At 36.1% G+C, this 21,435-nt stretch overlaps 1 protein-coding gene across 1 annotated transcript; it reads left to right on the forward strand.

Moving 5' to 3' along the window:
• The first annotated feature begins 2,788 nt into the window (after positions 1–2,788).
• On the forward strand, positions 2,789–4,665 carry LOC110907195 (MAP7 domain-containing protein 1-like). Its single transcript, XM_022152211.1, has 3 exons — positions 2,789–2,947; positions 3,019–4,099; positions 4,196–4,665. The coding sequence occupies exons 1-3, from the start codon at positions 2,789–2,791 to the stop codon at positions 4,663–4,665; spliced, it is 1,710 nt and encodes a 569-aa protein (XP_022007903.1).
• Positions 4,666–21,435: the final 16,770 nt, after the last annotated feature.

Raw genomic sequence — 21,435 nt, forward strand, 5'->3', positions numbered from 1 at the left:
ATCGAATGTGAAGCCGAGTTGGGCGGCGATCTGACATGAACCTGTGTCGTGTTGTCAAATTTCTTTTGTACAGTTGTATTTTCTGCTTTTCGATAAAAACAAAAACACAAAAATATGTTTAAGTTTTAGGGGGAGATATTTGCAGAAAAATACAAAAACATGATAAAATCAAAAAAAAAAAAAACAAAAACAATAGAAAACCATAAAATTCAAAAACACTAGAAAATTTCAAAAAGAGTTGTGTAGAATAGGGGAAATGATAGTACATCAGCTAGACGGACACAGTACGCTAAAGATTTGTAGTGTTTAAAATGCGTTTAAGCAGTCTCGCTAAAGATGTGCTGATAGGTTTTTGCAAAATTAGTAGATCAGTTTGGGATATAAACATAAAATTCACTTGCGTTTACGTGGGGAACCACCTCCAGGATATATAGGTAACCCCGGAAATCCTGTTTGAAAGGTCCCGTATTCTGAGATACTAGGTCTTTATGCTCAGTGATATCTGGGGTATTATCCTGGGACTTCTGCTATATGGAAGTACTGACCTAGTCCCCGGATAATACTTTCTGCAAAAAGCTTTGAAACATAAGCTCGCCCTCAGCATGCTGATGAAACAATAAAATTGATAGTCGCTGTTGTTGAAAATAAAAGATCCTCTAAAGGGGACCCACTAAAAGTCGAAGCCGTCATCTCTCTGCGTATACGGAAGTATCGACCTGAGCTCTCACGGCCCTCGCAATTACCCCTTTACAGATATCAGCTGTGGTATACTCACCTGTAAGACTGAATACTAGGATCCGGATACGGGAGTATATACTGAGGTGGGACACATGTAGATTGTTAAGCCTTAAAACACTAATCACGTATCCCGAACAGATTGAAAATTTTGTGAGAATTTAAGTGGATCAGTATATTAGCAATCTACGCGAATTGTTTAAAAGCTTAGTATGAAATAAACAGCTTAATGGTGCTCGTGTCTGATCGGCAGCTGATATGATCCCCTAACACACTCACAAAAATATTGTGTGTACATAGTTTCTGTTTATCCTGTTAAAATCCAAAAAGATTTTCTTTTCTCATTTTATTTTTCGACAACTGATGTTGGGAATTGGAAGCTCAAAGCCTAAGTGCAGAACATGTCAGTGTTTTGATGTGGGATGGGTAAGCTGGAGATTGCTATACAGTGATTGGTATATTGTTTGAAAGTTAAAATGTGTTTGAAAGTTTGAATTGTTCAAAAGTTCATTCATTTGAACTGTTTTTCAGAATGAAACGTCAGAAAACTTCATAAATCTGATCATCCAAGGCCATTAATTTGGACTTGGTGGGTCAAACAGTTGACCAAGGTCATTGACTTGGACTTGGTCAGCTGGGTGTGACAGTGTTTAATCAGAAAATTGCAAAAAATGAAATTTTTTGAAATATCAAATACATGACCGTTTGAAACTTGTCCATAAAGTTTGAAAATGTGGGACCATTTGAGAGATGTCCGTTTGAGAGATGTCCGTTTGAGGGATACTCATTTGAGAAATGTCCGTTTGAAGTATAACCGTTTGAGAGATGTCCGTTTGAGGGATACCGGTTTGAAAGTAGCTTGTTTGAGGGTTTCAGTTTGAAAGTGGTCCGTTTGAATTCTGTCCGTTTGAGAATGATTAGTTGGAGAGTAGCTCGTTTGAAAGTGATCCGTTTGAGAGTTATTCATTTGAGAAATGTTTGTTTTCTTACTAGTGTCCGTTTGATTTGAATTTTACAAGATTGTGTATGATTTGATGTCTATATGCTAGAATTTGTTATAATTGTGTCTAAATGTGTTGTATGATTGTGTTTTTGCAGCCAACCTCAGTATTGTTTAATCCTATTCATAATGTGTGCTGTAGTCTGGATGAGGAGCAAAATCCGATGTTGTCAGAATTTAGAAGTATTCTGGAATTTATGAGGAGAGTGCCAATTCTGAAGGCATTGACAGAGAAACGTTTAGTGTTCAGATCTCATATTAAACGCTTTTGGAAGCATGCATCTTATGATGATCAAAACAAAACAATCAACTCAGTTGTTAAGATAAATGATGAAAAGAAACAAATTGTCATTTCAGAAGCAGTTGTTCGAGAAGTAATTGAGTTCCCGGATGAAGAGAATTCGCCAACAAAATTGCCAGAAAAGATGGTTAAGGGCTGTATGCTAAGAATAGGATATGCTGGTGACTTAAACAGTGCAAGTTATTTGAAGTCAAAATTCACAAAGCCATACAAGTTTCTTATTCATTCTGTGTTGATAGCAATGAGTCACCAGAAAGGAGGATTTGATATAATGCGTGGTTGTAGCTCTTTATTGAACAAAAAATATAACTTCTCTCATATTGTTTTCCATTACATGGTTGATGAAATAGTTTCGGACAGGAAGACTTGGATCATGCATATCCTAATTTGAATAGAGATGAAGAAAATGATATGTTGGTGTTATCGCACATGGATAATGATTCTATTAGATCTTTAGCCAGATATCATCCAAAACATCCAGAGCCAACAAAATCTGCTGAACTATTTGGAGCTATTAAAGATAGTAATTATCAGGATCCTGATCCTGAAAATCATGAACATTGGAGAAACGAAGAAGAAAGAAAAGAGAAGGGTTATGCTGAAGAGATGAAAATTCTTAAAAAATCATATCAAAAAGAAGTGAATGGTTCTTGAAGGAACAAAAGAAAAAGACCAGAAAAGCCACTCCTACTGTTAAACAAGTTGAAGGATCTTCTTCACAACCAAGAAAGAAGCAAAAGAAAGCTACAACAATGTCTTTGGTTGATGAACCGGAAGAAGATAATCCAGTGGTTACTGAAGAGAAAGAACAAGTGGCAGCTACAGCAGATGATCCATTCAATGTTGATGTGTTATTTGATTCAGATGTCTTGGAAACAGGGCCAGAAGTTGTTGCTAATGTTGAACAAGTTGTAAATGTTGAAGCATAGAAAGAGAAAGAGAAAGTTGTTGATGATATTGAGGGTGACGATGTAGATAAAAGTACAACAAGTTCATCAAGTTCAAGGAGAAGCTGTTACGAAAGAGAAAGAGACAGGAAAAGGACGACGATGATGTTTATGTGCCTTCTCCAGAGCATGTCTCAGGATCGCAATCTTCTCCAAGAGTTAGAAAGAAAGTTGGAGTTCGAAAGAAAGTAGTTTCTCCAAAGATTGTCAAAGCTACTCCAAAGATCAAAGTACCAAAGATTGTGCTCAAAAAGAAGAAACAAACCAAGAAACCACCTACACCACCACATGAACCAACACCACCACTGTCACCTATCCAATCACCACCACGACAACCTACTCCACCACCAAAATCCTCACCACCTAAACAACCAACACCTCCAAGACAACCATCACCTATTCATCAAACACCACCACAACAACCTCTTGCTACCTCACAAGATATATTTCAAACACCTCCACTCACCCAAGTGCAAGCTGGTTTGTCGAGCAGAGGTCTTTATACTCCACAGGATAATCTTTTAGATGTTGGAGACTTTGATTTTGCTATCACTTCACAAGTCAGAAATGTTGAAAAGAGAGTTGAAGAAGTTGTTGCTGAAAACAAAAGGCTGGCAGCTGAAAATAAGAAAGTTTCTGATAGAGAAAGACTTCTTGAGATGCGTGTGAAGATTTTAGAAAATGAAAATCAAGAGTTGGTGAAAAAGATTGATGCTGTTCAATCTGAGATTGATATCTTGAAAGTTAAAGTTGCTGAACTTGAGGAAGAGAAAGCTAGACGTGATGAACAGAATGAATACTTTAAGTTGAAGAACAAAGAATTTGAAGCACCCAAAGCATTAAGAGATCACGAGTTCTATATGCTAAACAAAGTTGTCGAAAGCATGCTCGGAACATCGGTAGATCAAAAGTTGAAAGAGCTGCAAGTCGAAGAGCTTAGAGCTGAACGTCAAGCAGAGATTGAAAGACAAATGAAAGATAAAGGTAAGGGAGTTGAAGGAAGCTCAGTTGTTACTGAAAGATCAATAGTACCTTCTATGGTGGTTGATAATCCCGAGCCTATCACTGCAATATCTGGTATGTTTGAGGAGGAAACACATCTAGAAGAGTTGATGGGTAACAGTGATGATGAAGATGATGAAGAAGAGGATGAAGAGGAAGATGAAGAGGATGAAAAAGTATTCTCTGCAAGTAGTCATGGATCTGGTAAAGATGATGATGACGACGCTGCAGGTGGTACAGGTTTAAAAGTTACAGAAGCTTCCACTGAGAAAAAGGTTGATGATCTGATGAATGATTCAGTAAATGAAGAATCAGGGGAAGCAAGTGGAAAGGGGGAGTCTAGTAAGTCTCAGATCGTTGAGCATTCTGAAAAGTTATTCTTGAGTTTAAATGTTTATAGAGAAATGTTGCAAGATGTGAATCCGGAGTTCAAGTTTGATTTTGAAGAAGATTTGGAGTCTTTTGATATCAATCATCAGCCTGAATACACGTATAAGTATGTTGAAGAGGCTGATAAGTATGATCGAGTTGAGATTGAAGATTGGATGGATGATGAAGATGTAGTTGAAGATACTTCTAAGTTTCCTACACTTATGGAGTTCTTTGCAGAGGAAAATAGAGAAGAATTAAGACAAAAGGTGACTGAGGCAGTAAAAGAAAAGAACTTCGAGAGAACTTAAAAGGAAACGGAAAAAGAAGATAGATCGAAGAGGTTCAGAAAGAGTCATGAGAGAAAAGTTAAGAGACCGTTGAAGTATTATCAGCGTGATAGGAGTGTGTCTCTCGGTGATATCATAAGTTGGGGTTATTTACCTCATGTGAATGCGTATGCGATTAGGTGAGAATGCGGAGTTCAATACTTTGAACGTTTATATGACATCATGTCATTACCTTGGTGGGATGTAGATGAACTACCGAAGGTTAGATGTTTGGATTACCCAGTTCGAAAGAATGATATGTGTTGATGCATTTATTGTCTATCGCCTTCATCAATCCGAGTCGTAGTGAAAAGCCGGAAGATATCAAGCGCATAATGTCGTATCTAGATAGAAATGGCAAGGTGGCAAACTTGTAATTAACGATAACTATCATTAAAGTGCCTTGACCATATAAATAGGGGATTATGTCATGAGTTAGTTAGATTTTGATAGAAGATTTGGAGAAGACTTGGAGAGAAGACTTTCTAGAGAGAGAAAGTAGAGAGAGAAAGTATTGTATTTGTGATTCTTGTACCGTACACGTCAAGTTTAGCAATGGAATCACATTAGTAGTACGTTATCGTGTGTTCGGTCACGTTCGTTCACGGATTCCGCACGTGAAACGTTCGTTACGCAATCGAACGGTCTCAAAACCGGTCCTACAATTGGTATCAGAGCTAGGAGCTCGATTGCTTGATCAAACACATCGTTTTCGTACCAGATTTGAGCCGATTCAGATCCGATTTCACTTATTTCTTCATCTTTTTCATATTTTTCACGTTTTTCATCGTTTTTCGTCAAATTGAACGGGTAAATACGGTCCAAATCGTCTGAGTTTTGGATATGTTGTGCACATAGACCCGATCTACAACCCTACCAAGTTTCAGCTCGAATCTCCAAGCCGTTTAGGAGTAATCGCTATTTTTCGGTCCGGTTTTGCGTCATACGATCAGATCTGACATGGACTGCTTTTGTGAACAACTAATGGGTTGCTTATACGGATAAGATTCTGGTTCGCTCAAAGGGTAAGAAAGGTTGGTTCGCTGATAAGTCACATTCAGGTTCGCTTATTGATACATTAGTGGTCCGCTCATATTGATTTGATTGAGGTTCGCGTTTGTGTCATCGTCTTCAAGGCTACATGTGAAAAACATTATACGACAGCCCAATCATTGAATTTGTAGATATTAAGTGTTGTCGGTAAATAGGCGGCTAGTTAATTGTGCATGTTATATCGGTTCTATAATCGTTTTTTGTTGAAAATTGGAAAGTCATAAGTTGGTCCAATCAGGCTCACTTAAAAGAATGGTTCAATTAAAAAATTAGTTGGAGATAGTGAAGAGTTGTCGGCCACTTTATAGGTTATATAAAATCAAAATTTTGTTTAAAAAGTTGTCACCGCCCCACTACCATTGTCAAACTTGCATGTGAAATTAGTTGTTGTTGACTGCATGCAAAAGTTGTTGAACAACCGACCCACTAAGGTTGTTATTGTTTGTCTTGTTGCCGCACATTAAATCTTTCGGCCCAATCAGAACAAAGGCCTGAGTGTTGTTGTTAACCACTTGTGTGCAGCCCATGTGACACAATCTCATTTTGAAGTACACCGCCCACTTTAATAGTTTGGCCCAATCCAAGGTCTTTAATCCACCGCCCAAATATTTTTTAATGGCCCAATCAGCTTACTTTTGCCGCCCACTTTAAATCATTGCCCAATAGTTATCCAAGCACCGCCCACATTACATTTGAATTTCTGGTTCGCTTAATTGGTCCGCTTTTCCGTCATCCTTGGTTCGCTTATTTGTCAACAAACACGTGTCGGGTTTTTGCGAAAAATGGCAATGGTGTTTGATGAATAGGAGAACTATTATTTCGAAAGATTTAATGATTGGCATCACGGATTTCTAGATGAGGGTTATAGAAAAGTGAGCAAAGATGGATGGGCAAAAAGGTTTAAATATTTTGTGTGTCTGAAAGACGAAACGTTGGATGATCTTAAAGACCGATATAGTGTTTTACTGAATTATCTGAAAGATCATGAGATATATCCGTCAAATGTTGAGAAATTGGAGAAATTTGCAGATGCATTACCGATTGAATGGGGTGAATGTTTGAAAAATTTAAGGGAGGACTCAAATTTTTCATAACTACCTCTAAATCAATTCATCAGCAAACTTAAAGCTCATGAACTTGAAACCAGAAAGAAAAAGAAAGAAATGAACAAGGTTTTGGAGAATAATGTGCTAGATCTGAGTTTAGATGTGATTGAAGAGATGATTAAAAGGATTGGTAAATGTATCAGGGCAAAACATGTGATGAAATACGATTTTAAGAGAGGTTGTTATATTGATAATAATGGAAATCCTCTTGATTTCGTTAAAATGTTCTGTGCAGGTACATTCATAGCAAAGGAAGAAGAAAGTCCAAAAGCTGAAGAATCGGTGAAGAATGAAACAATGTGCTCAAAATGCAATAACGTCAAGACTAATAATGACAAACTCGTGAAAGACATGGCAAGTTTGGCATCTGAAGTCAAAAAGTTGAAAGACGAGAAGCACGCTGCTGAAAACCAGATTCTTTGGTTACATGAAAATTGTGAGAAACTAAAAGCAGAAAATGACAAACTGTTAAATGATTTTAACAGTTTGACTTTGAAAAATCAAGAATTGGCAGGGCAAATGAAAATTCTTGAAGATGGGAGAAATGTGTTCAGTAAAAACAACATTGAAAAACAGAAAATGATAAATTCCCATCTTCAGAAAATTATCGAACTTGAAAAAGAAGATGAATGTGCTCAAAAGAAAATCAAAGAGTTGGAAAAAGAGCTTGAAAGCAAACAGAAATCTTCAGAAGATTTAGATTTCTGGATTAAGCTTGAAAACAAGAATCTGAAAGCGAATGAATCAAAATTTCAGGAACAGATAAAAGTTTTGATGAATGAAAAATCTGTTCTTGAAAATTTGAAGAATGATAATGAAAAAACAATCAAGTCTCATTTTGGGAGAATATCTCAGCTTGAAAGTGAAGCTGAGAATTCGAGGAACAAAATTGATGAACTTGAGAAGAAATTGATAGGTTTTGTGACTAAATCAGACAGTTTGAATTTTCCCCGTCCAAAACCAATCAATTCTGTTCCAATAAGTGACAATGTCACAAACTTTGACATTGTCAAAGTTGAAGATTGTGATGAGACACCTGATGATGAAAATGTTAAAAAAGAAAAACAAAAATTGTTTTTAAATTTGAAAGAAAAATTTCAGAAAACTGTTTTGCAATCGACCGAAAAAGGTGAATGTTCTAAACAAAAGCCTTTAAAGAAGAAAGTGGAACAGAAACAAAAAGAGAATAAAAGTTCATCAGATCAATCATCCAATCAAAATGAAAAATTACAAAAAGTAAAAAATGAAAATTCAAAAAATGTTGGTAATAAGTGGTGCAGGTCGAACCACAGTGCTCAAAAGCCTAATCCAGCAAACTTGAGGAAGGAATATCACTAAGCCAGACAATGCTATGATCTGAGCGTTTGGTGTGAAGGTGGTATACGGTACGATAATAGAGTGTGTTACAGCTGCGGATATCACGGACACATTGCTGTTAACTGCCAATACTGGAGTTATGAGACCAGGAGGTGCTTTAACTGCAACATCAAAGGTCACTTTGCCCGAGATTGCCCAAGGAGATCGCATGAAAGATTGAGGGCCAATTCTCAGAAAATGGCAAAGAAGAAACCAGTCGTTGTCAAGCCCAAGAAACTGAAAGTTTCAGAACAGAATGTCAAAGAACAGAAGGTCCAACAACCTAAAGTTCAAGAAAAGAAAGTGAAGCTTTCTCAGGGGCAGAAAGACCGACTGAGGAAAAAGAGATAGAAAGCGAGAGAATATCTCGAAAAGATTTTGTCCTCGGGTTCACCCGGCAGATCGAATAAGAGTGCTGATGAATCAACTCCATCGTCTGCAAAGACAAGCAAAAAGAATTCATCAGATACAAATCTGAGGACTAAAGAGGATAAGAAGAAGAAGAAAGTGAAGTTTTCACTTCCCGGCGATGAATCTGACTCATCAAAGTCAGACAAGCCATCTGCAGGCAATGATTCTGGTTCGTCAAAGCCAGAGGAGCCATTGGTTGAGGTAAAACTGTCGAAAACACCCAAGGCTGGTCGGGCTTGGGTGGATCTTTTTAAATGAAAAACCTGACTTGCCGGAGCTCCCAGGTTGGTAAGCGTGGAGCATGAATCGGCATCTTTCTAAATCAGTGTTTGAGATTTTGTAGGAATTGCCGGAGATCCCAAGATGGTATCGTGGATCATGAATCGGTATTTTTTCTCAAAATTGAAAATAATCGGTAACGTCAATCAAACAAACGGTAAAAAGGTTTGTTTGTGTTTTTCTTACAAGAGTTATTAGACAAGTTTATGTTTTGCAAGTGGTACAAAGGATTCTGAACTGCAAATGGTAAATCAAGGACATTAACTTGTACTTGGATTTTCCTACATATGATCGAAAAACAAGATGATGAAGTAACCCCGTACCTAAACTGTTTGGTAAACAAACTAATTTTCCGGAAAAACCATTTTGATTAAAACAAACTTAAGTGTTTTGAAATCATAATGGGAAGATAGTTTGTTGTGAGGGGGAGTTCTGATTGTTTACGCCAAGTGGATGGCGAATTGAAGCGATTCGATATCATGTTGTCACTTTATCTGTATAGTTTGTTTTCAAATTTTCCCAGAAAATCAAAATTGAAACATATTTTGATTTTAGGGGGAGAAAAATTTTAAAAAATTAGAAAATTTGAAAATGTCAAAAACATTGAAAAATTTAAAAACGAGTTTTGTTGTGAAAAAGAGGAAATGATAGTAAATCAGTGGACTATCACAGCACGCTAAAGAAATGTAATGTCAAATGTATTAAACGGTCTCACTGATGATGTGACGATAGGTTTTCGTACATTTAGTAGATTTATTCAGGATATAAACCTAAAATTTCAAACTTGTGAAATTCGTGGGGAACACTACTTGGATATATAGGTAACCCCTGAAATCTCGTTTGAAAGGTCTCGTATTCTAATATACTAGGTGTTTATACTCTATGATGTCTGGGGTATTATTCCGGGACTTCTGCTGAACGGTAGTTCTGACCTAGTCCTTGGCTAATACTTTCCGCAAAATGCTTGAAACATAGCATAAAGCCCTCAGCTGATTAGATAATAAAATTGATAATCATCTGTTGTAGCTGAAAAGATCCTCTAAAGGGGACACACTGCTAAGTCGAAGCTGATATCTCTCTGCTGAACGGAAGTTCTGACCTGAGATCCCTCAGTTCTCGCATTTAACCCCTAATTTATGTACAGATATCATTGTAGTATTCTTGCCTGTAAGACTGAATATTGGGATTCTGGAGACGGGAGTATATTCAAGAGGTGGGACACATGAATCGAACTAAGTTCATAAAACACTTAAATAGTATCCTGAATAGATTGAAAATTGTATGAAAATTTAAGAGGACAACTATATCGTCAATCAACGTGAATCGTTTAGAACTTAAAATGTCTAAAAGCTTAATGGTGCGTGTGATGTGTCTCAAAAACTGATATGATCCTCTTACACAAACTCACAAAAATATGTTTGTGCATATTTCATTTCTGCATTTAATTCCTGTCTTTGCATTCATGTTTCTTATTTTGAAAAATCCAAAAAGATTTTCGACAACTGATGTTGGAGAGCTGACATTCAAAATCTCAAAGGCTAAACATGATGAACAGATAGGTTGGTTAACTGGTTTGAAATGTTTAAGATAATTCATTAATTTGAATTAGAAATTGGAATGTTTCAAATTTTATCAGATTTAAATGTGAAAATTCTCAAATGTTCAGTTGATTCATTAAGTTGAATCGCAACTTTATTGGTTTGTAATAGAGAGGTTGAGATGTGCAGGTTTCGAATTTTTGTTGCTACGAAAAGCCAGACTACGATCCCAACAGCTAAGTCTAAGGGGGAGTCTGAAGACGAGCTTAAAGCAAAAGGAGCTTGTATTCGGAAAGCAAGGCGTCGATCCCAAAAGCACGGAAGCTTGACGAAAGGGGGAGCCTAAAGAGTCTGAAGAAAAAGAGCAACGGAAGCTGAAAACAGATCCACCGGGATTCTGTTCAATCTAGAGTAGTTGAAGACTCTCACTAAAGATTCCGTCAACATCCAAGGGGGAGTTTGTTAGTGCAGTTGTCTGTCGACTACATCTTCGTTCGAGTTTTAGTTTTAGAGAAAGTCAAGTTGCTACGAGTTTCACTACGAGATTGACTACGGCAATATCCAAGGGGGAGATTGTTGATGCATTTATTGTCTATCGCCTTCGTCAATCCGAGTCGTAGTGAAAAGCCGGAAGATATCAAGCGCATAATGTCGTATCTAGATAGAAATGGCAAGGTGGCAAACTTGTAATTAATGATAACTATCATTAAAGTGCCTTGACCATATAAATAGGGGATTATGTCATGAGTTAGTTAGATTTTGATAGAAGATTTGGAGAAGACTTGGAGAGAAGACTTTCTAGAGAGAGAAAGTAGAGAGAGAAAGTATTGTATTTGTGATTCTTGTACCGTACACGTCAAGTTTAGCAATGGAATCACATTAGTAGTACGTTATCGTGTGTTCGGTCACGTTCGTTCACGGATTCCGCACGTGAAACGTTCGTTACGCAATCGAACGGTCTCAAAACCTGTCCTACAATATTTCTACAAATGATAATCTACAATTGGTAAAATCAATCAAACTTATTTTCCGGAAAAACCATTTTGATTAAAACAAACTTAAGTGTTTTGAAATCTAAATGGGAAAATAGTTTGTTGATAGGGGGAGTTCTGATTGTTTATGCCTAGTGAATGGCGAATTGAGGAGATTCGATATCAGTTATCATGTTCTGTATAGTTTGTTTTCAATTTTCATTAGATGTATTTAAATTTTAGGGGGAGTAAGAATTTTTAGAGAAAATCCAAAAACATCAGAAAATTTGAAAAAGTCAAAAACATGATAAAATCAAAAATGAGTTTTTGTTGCATAAAAGAGGAAATGATAGTACATCAGTGGACTATCACAACACGCTAAAGAATTGGAAAGTTTAAATGTGATAAACGATCTTACTACGGATGTGTCAGTAGATTTTCTCACATTTAGTAGATTGAAACGAGATATAAACCTAAATCAAACTTGCTTAATTCATGGGTAACTATTCTTGGATATATGGGTAACCCCCGAAATCTTGTTTGAAAGGTCCCGTATTCTGAGATACTAGGTCTTTATGCTCAGTGATATCTGGGGTATTATCCCGGGACTTCTGCTGTATGGAAGTACTGACCTAGTCCCCGAATAATACTTTCTGCAAAAAGCTTTGAAATATAAGCGCCGCCCTCAGCAAACTGATTAAACAATAAAATTGGTAATCTTTGCTGTTGTAACAAAAGATCCTCTAAAGGGGACCCACCAAAAGTCGAAGCCGTCATCTCTCTGCGTATACGGAAGTATCGACCTGAGCTCTCACGGCCCTCGCATATTACCCCTTTACAGATATCATCTGTGGTATACTCACCTGTAAGACTGAATATTTGGGATCTGGATACGGGAGTATATTCAAGTGGAGTGATACACAATTAAGTTTAAGTCTCTAAAACATTAATATCGTATCTCGAATCGATTGAAATTTGTGTGAAAATTTAAGTGGACAAACATACTGACAATCTAGGTAAATTGTTTATAATTGAGTATGTTTAAAGCTTAACGGTGTTGGTGATTTGTCTCAAAACTGATATGATCCTCTTGCACGAGCTCACAAAAAATATTGTTTGTAAATAGTTTATTTCTGCATTTTAGTTTCTTTATTTCAAAATACAAAAAGATTTTTGGTGTGTTTTAGCATAAATTTTTGAAAATTCAAAAAGATTTTCGACAACTAATGTTGAATTAAATGTTTTTCAACATTCCGAGTGCTAAACATGATGAGCAATTCTTGAGGGGGAGTGTGTGTGTGAAATTAAATGTTTTCATAATCTAACATGTCAAGTGGTTCATCAAAATCTGTGTTTGTTTTGAATGAGAATCTGGATTGATGCAAGTTCATATGTTTAAAATATGTATGTGAAAGAAATTTACTCTGAGGTAGAGTTTATGCAGGAAAGCCAGACAACGATCCTGAAGATGTTGCTGAAGATCAAAGGAATGCCAGCAAATCGAGAGGGGGAGTCTGAAGCTAGAAAGCTAGAAGCCCAAAGACTGATCAAGACTGAAGATGTGAAGCCACAACAATGGTGTGACTCGATAGTCGACTCCATCAACATCTGAGGGGGAGTCTGTTGGTGCACTACATCTGCTGATTACGTCTTGTATCGAGTCATACGTCTTAAATGTTAGATCTGGGCACAATATACGAGAAATAGTGAGATTGTATAGAGTTTAGATAGTTGGATCGCTCATTTGGTCTATTAGGATTTAGGACCGCTTAAATGTCAACATGTTAGGATCGCTCGTTCGGACAAGTATGGGTCGCTCGAGTGACAACTTGTATGGACCGCTCGAATTACATGTGTGGGCCGCTTATTGGGCCTGTCCAATAAGCGGTTCCAGATCCTTATATATACCCTTGGGGCGATCTCAGTTGTAACGTTTGGTAAAATCTAGTACCGAAGTGCTGCCGGATCGAGAACTCGTTGTATTTACCGTCAAATCAATACAAAAAGTGTTTAAAGTGAATTGTGTGCTATTCCTACGTTGATTACTTGTTATTCCGCACCTGTAATTGACGAAAACGCCTCTGATCGACTCATTCGGGTCGCCAAAACGATCCTACAATATGGCTATGTGGGGCTACATCAAGTATGAATCTTTGAAAGAATTTTGTAAATGGAAGCCACATAATCCAAAGCGTGTGCAAAGGGTAGATCCAGAGACTGGTGTTACAGAGACTATCCTTAATGTTAAGCCTCCGAGAACAATGAAGACAATTCCAATGCCTCAGATGGAACAAGATTTCTATAAAGGCTTCATTGGTTGGGTTTATAGTTGTATTTCAACTGAAGCAATCATTACTTACAGAGCTGGTGGGGAGATTCGAGAAATTCATGTTTATCATCCAATGTGGCTGGTAAATTACTCGGCGAAGGATATAGAATGTCTTTTCATCAACAAGATTCACTATCAACCAGCACATAGAGATCAAGCGCAGCAGTTTCAACGTGTAGTTTCCCTTTGCTTTCAGAAAGGCATCAATTCTGAAAGTAAATGGAAATCATCTTGGTGGTCACTTGACGAGAAGGTGAAAAGAAAAGCTAAGCGTGAACGTCAAAAGCTTGAAGAAAAGAAAGGTACGTTTGTGCAGATGCAAGCTGAAGAAGAGAAAGCGGGGAAGAAAGAGAATGAAAGAATAAGGGTTGCGCTGAGCAGGAAGCCAAAGCCAAGGGAAGAGACGTATAGAGCTGTTTGAAGACCCGAAGACCAGGACTGAAGACTGCGGCTGTATCAAAGGGGGAGTTTGTTAGTGCATTATGTCTAAAGCCTATGCCTTAAGTCTAGGGTCTAAATATGTCAAGTTTGTATACTTTAGGAGTCTGATATGTAAAGTTTTGATGTTTTAATAGGGGTTCCATTTGAACTATGTTTGTTATCTTTCAAACGGAAGGGTATGAATGGTGACCGTTTGAAGTTGTTTGTGTTAACTTCAAACGGAAGGGTCAGGTCTGTGGTGTACTATTACTCTGCCGGATTTTCACGTGAAATTGAATGAGAAGCAAGTAGTTAAAGTATCTGCAAAGCATCTTCATCTGTTTTCTACTCTTTTCTGTCTGATTCTACTCTGTTTGAGTGTTTCCGCCACTCAAATAGTGTGTATTACTCAAATTGACTCATTCGAGTGGTCAAAACCGATCCTATAGTTGCTATAATACCTACAGAGTGGTGGTGGCCGGAGACTCGTCGACAAAGGAACGGTCAGTTAACCGGCGCCACTCCAGTTGCCGGAGCCGGAGAAGAGAGGCAAGAGGAGAGCAGAGCTGGTTGTTTGGTTGTGTGTTTGGAGTATAGATCGAGAGGGGATGTAGGTTTTGTGTGTGTGTCTTGTTTTGAGGAGATGAAGGTCTGCAAAGAAGAAAGAATTAGGAAGGAGAAGAAAGGTGTAAGCGGTGACCACCGAGTGACCACCGGCGACTGCCGATTAGCATCAAGTTTTCAAGTTGTTCTTATACCCAGTGTCCAGTCGCAATTCAGGTATGTAAGTTTGGATTGTTATATGTTCTAAGCATATTTTAACTTGAATTGATTCTTGAATTAATTGAAGCATATAGCTTATGAGAAAATGGGTGTTAAAGGTGATTAGTGGAAATGGATTTGAACACAGAGAAGATGCAATAGATATATTGAGATAGGTTGGTTTGGGTCCAAATGATGTTCAAATCGGTGTTTATTTTGAATTCATGTATTTTTTTTCTTGAGGTTTTGAGTGAATGAAATTGTTAAATGTATCAGTGATGTTTAACTAGGTACTCATGGCCAAGTGTTTGTTTGATTGTGAAATGAATATGCACACTTGTTGGTCGATTTGTTGATTTGTCGAAATGGGGTTTTTGTATGTAGAGGTTTAATTGGGGATGGGTTGTGTAAAGTGTTAAAAAAACAGCTCCATCCCTTGTTACAGTTGAGTATGTATAAATATGACCCATAAATTTTTAACGTAAAACTGTACCGTTGACCCGTAAATTTTTTTAACGTAAAACGTAAAAAAGTATAACGTAAAACGTAAACCGTAAACTTTTTAACGTAAAACGTAAACTCTTTAACGTAGAACATAAATTTTTTAACGTAGAACGTAAACTTTTTAATGTAAAAACGTAAAGTTTTTAACATAAAACATAAATTTTTTAACGTAAAACGTAAAAAGTTTGACGTAAATCGTAAACTTTTTAACATAAAACGTAAACTTTTTAACGTAAAACGTAAACTTTTTAACGCAACACGTAACCTTTCTAACGTAAAACGTAAAACTTTTTTTATGTAAATCGTAAAACGTAAAAACGGCGCGTAAAAAAACGGGGCGTTAAAAAAACGGCGCGTGAAAGAGCCGGGCGTAAAAACGGCACGTTAAAAAGTGACGCGTGAAAATGCCGGACGTAAAAACGCAAAACGTAAAAATTTTAACGTAAAACGTAAAAAAATTTCGTAAAATGTAAAAAGTTTCATGTAAAACGTAAAACGTAAAAAGTTTAAAAAGTTTAACGTAAAACGTAAACTTTTTAACGTAAAACGTAAATTTTATGTAAAACATAAACTTTTATGTAAAACGTAAAACTTTTTCAACGTAATTGTAAAACGTGAAAAACCGTGTGATAAAACGGCGTCGGCGCAAGAGGCGTGAATACGGGGCATAAACCCACCGTGAAAAAAACAGGACGTAAAAAACGCCGCGTTAAAACGGGTCGTAAAAAACGGCGCAAGAAAAAACGCCACTTGAAAAAGCCGAGCGTAAAAAACGTCGTGCAAAAACGACGCGTTAAAAAACGATGCGTGAAAAAGCCGGACGTAAAACGGCGTGCAAAAACCGGCGCGCAAAAAAAAAACTTTCGTTAAAAAAAATTGAATTTAAAAATGATTTTAATAAAAAAAATTTGTTTAAAAAATAAAAAAGTAATATAATAATAAAAAAAGTACTAAAAAAATAATAAAGACTAAAAGACAAAAAAAAAATATTTTACTAAACTACCCTTTTCAATTAAAAAATTAAAGACATAATAAGACAAAATGTATTTAATATTAATTTTGGTTACTTTTAATCTCATCCATCCATCTTGTTGATCTAGTGGCTAGAAAGTGGTTCTCTCGGTTCTTACAACTGGAGGTGGTTTTCATTTTAGCGGTCCCCTAGTCAACTAATCATTAATTATCATACATATAATCTACAAAATCTACACATATCAAAATTTTCCTACATATACCCTATATATTATAGAATTTTATCCTACACAGTCGAAATTTATCCGACACACCTCGAAATATATCCTACACGACTCGTAATTTATCCTACACAGCTAGTAATTTATTCTACACTTTAAATTAAGTTGTTTTTTTAATTTGGAAAAAGTATAAATTTTGAAAAAGAGTTACCAATTTAATTTAGTTAGTTATTAAAGGGAAAGAATACAAATTAATGATTTTTGTGTGACAACCCTCAAAATTTCAGGTACTGTACAAATTAATTAATCTTAATTACGTGCTTAATGACTGTGCTTGATTACAACTAATAATTTAAACTGCTCTATGATTCTATATCATATATACATGCATCACTTTTTATACAATCACTCCATTCATTACACGCCAACATTAGTGACATACTTGATGCACTTAGCACAGTTGACACACTGAACGGTTGATTCAGAAATAATGCTGACAATACCAGCACATAGACAGACAATGTTTATATGGCCAGTGTGAGCCAGGGATAGGGTACTACACTGGTTTGGAGTGTAGGGAAGTGAGGACCATAAGACTGCGTCATCAGGTGATAGATATAGTGCCGGGAAGTGCCTAAAACTCATTTTAAGTACAGAATTCTGCATTCTTTTATAAAATTCAGCATTTTATTGTACCAGTAGAATACACAAATATGGCAGAGTGGTCATGTATACTTTCCTAAGTGCCAGGAATGATTTCGTTACAAAAAGATGCATAAAAGACACTATACGGTACAATTTAACACTTTAACGGAACGATACGTAACCGAACAACCGGACATTACCCGGGACACTAAATTATTGTCAATAGCATTTCTTTACTATTTTTGGCTAGTCATGGTACCCGTTTGCCATAGCACCCATTAAAAATCATTTTCCTACACATACAAGTCCATACTTACAATTTAACTGCTTAGTTACCATTTAGTCACAACTTTTACAAATTACCCCCCCCCCCCAACCGATTTTTCAGCAAATCATGACCATATATTTTGTGGAGATATTATTCTTGCAATCTTGATTGTGGTTGGCCAAGAGATAGGTGATCATGACCTTAGGAATTAGGGTGGCTCATGGGTAAGAGCATCTCTACATGCATTGGGCAATCAAGATCACTCATCATTGCAAATCCACACTCTCTCACTCACCCCACCCCTTATTTTCGGCTCCCCCCTCCCCCATAACCGAAATCACCACCACCATCTCTCATAACTTCATCTTCTCCATACAAGTCCCCTTTCCAAGCTTAAAGATCATTCAAAGTAGTTACAAGTTGGAAGGCTCTCAAAGAAGCTTTGTTCAAGACTTTAGCACTATCATTTCTTCATCACTAAGATTGTTACCCTAGCCTTGTGCTAGCAGTAAGTCCCTTCACACCATTGTTTCATCTTGTTCTTTGTTATGATATTTAGTAGGATGATGATAATCAAGTAACACAAGAAAATGAACACTAAAAAGATGAACATGAAATTCTGCATAAAAACCCTATATAAAAAGTTTGTATGAAGTTGAAATCTGGTTGGTTAGGGTTGGTTAAGGCATGATTGAAGTTTGAACATTAGGTCATCGATAAACCATGGTTAGGACCCTTGTTGATGCGTTTTTAGTAACTTTTACATTGTAAACAGCAAGCTGATTGGTATTTCCAGCCAACTTCAACAGGCTGTAACTGGACCGTTTTAAATGGAAAAACTGATTTTCTGAAGCCTAAAATATGCATTTTGGAATAACCGAACAAATAGCACTGGAATCGTAATTTTTCGAGGTCGTTTACTATTTTTAAAGGACTGTTTTTGGACAGCAGCTTAAGCTGTGTTTTTACTGCAGAAAAAGTGTGTTGTATTCGGAGTCATAACTTGAAACCTGAGTAGAATCAACTCATGGAATTTTTACAGTAGATGGTCACCGTTGTTACGATGATCCTCCAACTAGAGTTTCATCAATCGGACTTACGGTTAATTTTTAGTGAATTATTCCGTAAACTGAAATCAGAAAGTAACAAATCTGATTGTAGTCGGGTAAATAAATTTGTATAAAATATTGGTAACGAACTGGACCCTGATATTTTTACACAATAAAATTTGGATCGTGTGAGACATTCTGTAGAAATTTGGGAATTTTTAGAAAAGGTTAACTATTTTATAAAAATCCTCGAAAACAGACCAGTTTTGGGTAATGAAGCTGAAATAAAGTAAGTAATGCTTTGTATGTCTAAACGTCGGTTTGATTATTGAGAACGATCTACGGGATATATGTAAAAGAAAAAGATATGCTATGAGGCATGGGCACCCCTATTTACAAAGGAGACTATGAAGAAATTTTCCGAAAATCCTAACACTTGACAAATATTTTTGAGACGGGTGTTTACTAGTATACTTTAGATTTTGTTTTCAAAGATAAAACTCGTCATAATATTTATCACAAAATACAAAGTATCGGAGGTTAGTTTCATACATGAATATGGTTAAATATATATTCTCTAAAAGGGACTTAAAAAGATGTTTCCGGCATCCCATCCTTGGGAAGGAAACGCGTATATAAGATACTTTAGAAGTATTGATACTAGAATATGGAATGAACAAGTATTCCAACACGACATATGATTAAGTTGAAATATTAATTATTTTGACAAATAATTATCACTCGAAATAATATTAGAAACGTAACTCAAAAACATAAATACTGAGACAAGGCACGACCCGTTCGTCTAATATACGTTAGACCATTGTAGGTAGTCGTGTTTGCTGAGGAGATTTGGGTTACAAGTACCGAAGACGCAATACTGTGAGTTCATGCCCCCCTTTTCTCTTTAACTGTTTTCAGTTTTACACCTCGGGGGTGAAATACATGTTACAGACATTTACAGGCATTACAGACATTTATTTACATGGCATGGTTAGCTTAAGGAGGGTTTTTATTACGCGAACATGTGAGTGGTGGGCATGACACTTAAGGCTGTTAATCCTCGTTGTAGGACCGAGGGACATTAGTGATAGATCTATTTGGGTGTAGCGAGCCCCACTCCTGAGTCCGCTGAGTGGACCATGAGATGACTAAGTGCCCGACGCACAAATCCGCTAGGTTTGAGTCTTCGTGCATCACTTCACACTTATCATTGGCTTTGCAACCCAATGGTGGTCTCTTTTTCCTTAATTGCTACGTACCAGGGATTTTCATACATACAGACATTTTTACAAAGGTTTATACATACTCATTTACACATGAACTCGCTCAACTTTTGTTGATTTTTCAAACTACATGTAATTTAGGGAATTAGTAAACGGATCTGGCGGGCGTTGGAGTTCTTAAGCTGCGTTGTGAATAAAGATGTCATCCAAGTCATTAGGGCTTAGGAGGCGTATCTTAATCCTGGACGAGATACGTGGTCCTAAACTCGGGGTTGTTTTAAAATCTTTTGTTGAGTCTTTTTGAACTCCTTAAAACATGTTATGGTTGGTAACTTGAATTTGGTCTCGTCATTTCAGGCAATTACGTTGTACTACTTTTAAACTTAAATTATTGGATGTACATTTACTGGTTTTATCATATAGTGTTGTTATGATCATATGCAATGGTATTAAAAAGTCACACCAAATAACCCACGCTTCCGCAAAAGTCAGGGTGTGACATTTTGTAAATTTACCAATATACCCTTATATTAAAATTAAATGCAAATATTAAATGAAGTAAAATGAAGCATTCTTATTGGTTGAAACTTCTTTTTTTTTCTTCTTACAAAAAAATTCTTCTCATTTGAACCCTTCACTATATATATATATATATATGTATATATATATATATATGGTAGGGATATGGTAAAAAATGTTTAAAATGTGAGAAGGATAAGAAGTGTTTTAAACCATTGGATATTTGATCTAATGGTTGAGATCAATAGGGTATAAAATGTAAATTGTGTTTTAATTAGAAGGACCTTATGTAAAATTGAAGGGCAATAGTGTCTTTTCGGATGTTTCAAATATGGTAACTGTATCCTACACAACCAGAACCCCCATTATTCTCCTAAAAACTAGCGACTTCCCTTTAAAAGTTGATTATCCGATTTCCTTGACTATTGTAAGTCACTGTACAGTTTAATTAACAATAATATGTTGATTTAAATCAGTTAATAATCATAAAACACTATGAACTAGAAAATTAAGATGTCTGTACAGAATATAACACTATTGATTGGGGATAAAACAATATGAAAGGAAATTAAGATGTCTGTACAGAATATAACACTATTGATTGGGGATAAAACACTATACATATAAATATAAAAAAATAACACCGTTAATGATAAAACACTAAAACAAAAACTTACCCTAAACAATTCAATGTATAAAACACTATTGATTGGGGATAAAACACTATGAAAGGAAATTAAGATGTCTGTAAAGAATATAACACTATTGATTGGGGATAAAACACTATGAAAGGAAATTAAGATGTCTGTACAGTATATAACACTATTGATTGGGGATAAAACACTATACATATAACACTGTTAATGTATAGAACACTATGTAAGGAAATTAAGATGTCTGTACATAATATAAAACTATTGATCATCGATATGACACTATACATCTAAATATAAAGAAAAAATATAACTTCGTTCATGAGAAAACACTAAAACAATTATACTTGATTAAGAATTGATGAAGAATGATGCGTACATGAAATTAATTGATAAAACACTAAAATTCGAAAGAATCCCTAAAATATCTTATCGCCAGTTTTTTTGGCAGTTATCTTGGAATCAATTAA

This window comes from Helianthus annuus, chromosome 14, assembly GCF_002127325.2.
Source record: "Helianthus annuus cultivar XRQ/B chromosome 14, HanXRQr2.0-SUNRISE, whole genome shotgun sequence".
In the NCBI taxonomy this organism is placed as follows: domain Eukaryota; kingdom Viridiplantae; phylum Streptophyta; class Magnoliopsida; order Asterales; family Asteraceae; genus Helianthus; species Helianthus annuus.

Excerpts from the sequence above, each read along its gene's own strand:
- LOC110907195 (XM_022152211.1), top strand. The coding sequence starts at position 2,789 with ATGTCTTTGGTTGATGAACCGGAAGAAGATAATCCAGTGGTTACTGAA. Across the intron at positions 2,948-3,018 it reads TTGCTAATGTTGAACAAGTT|TACAACAAGTTCATCAAGTT; the intron begins GTAAATGTTGAA and ends TGTAGATAAAAG. Across the intron at positions 4,100-4,195 it reads ACATCTAGAAGAGTTGATGG|ATGATGATGACGACGCTGCA; the intron begins GTAACAGTGATG and ends GATCTGGTAAAG.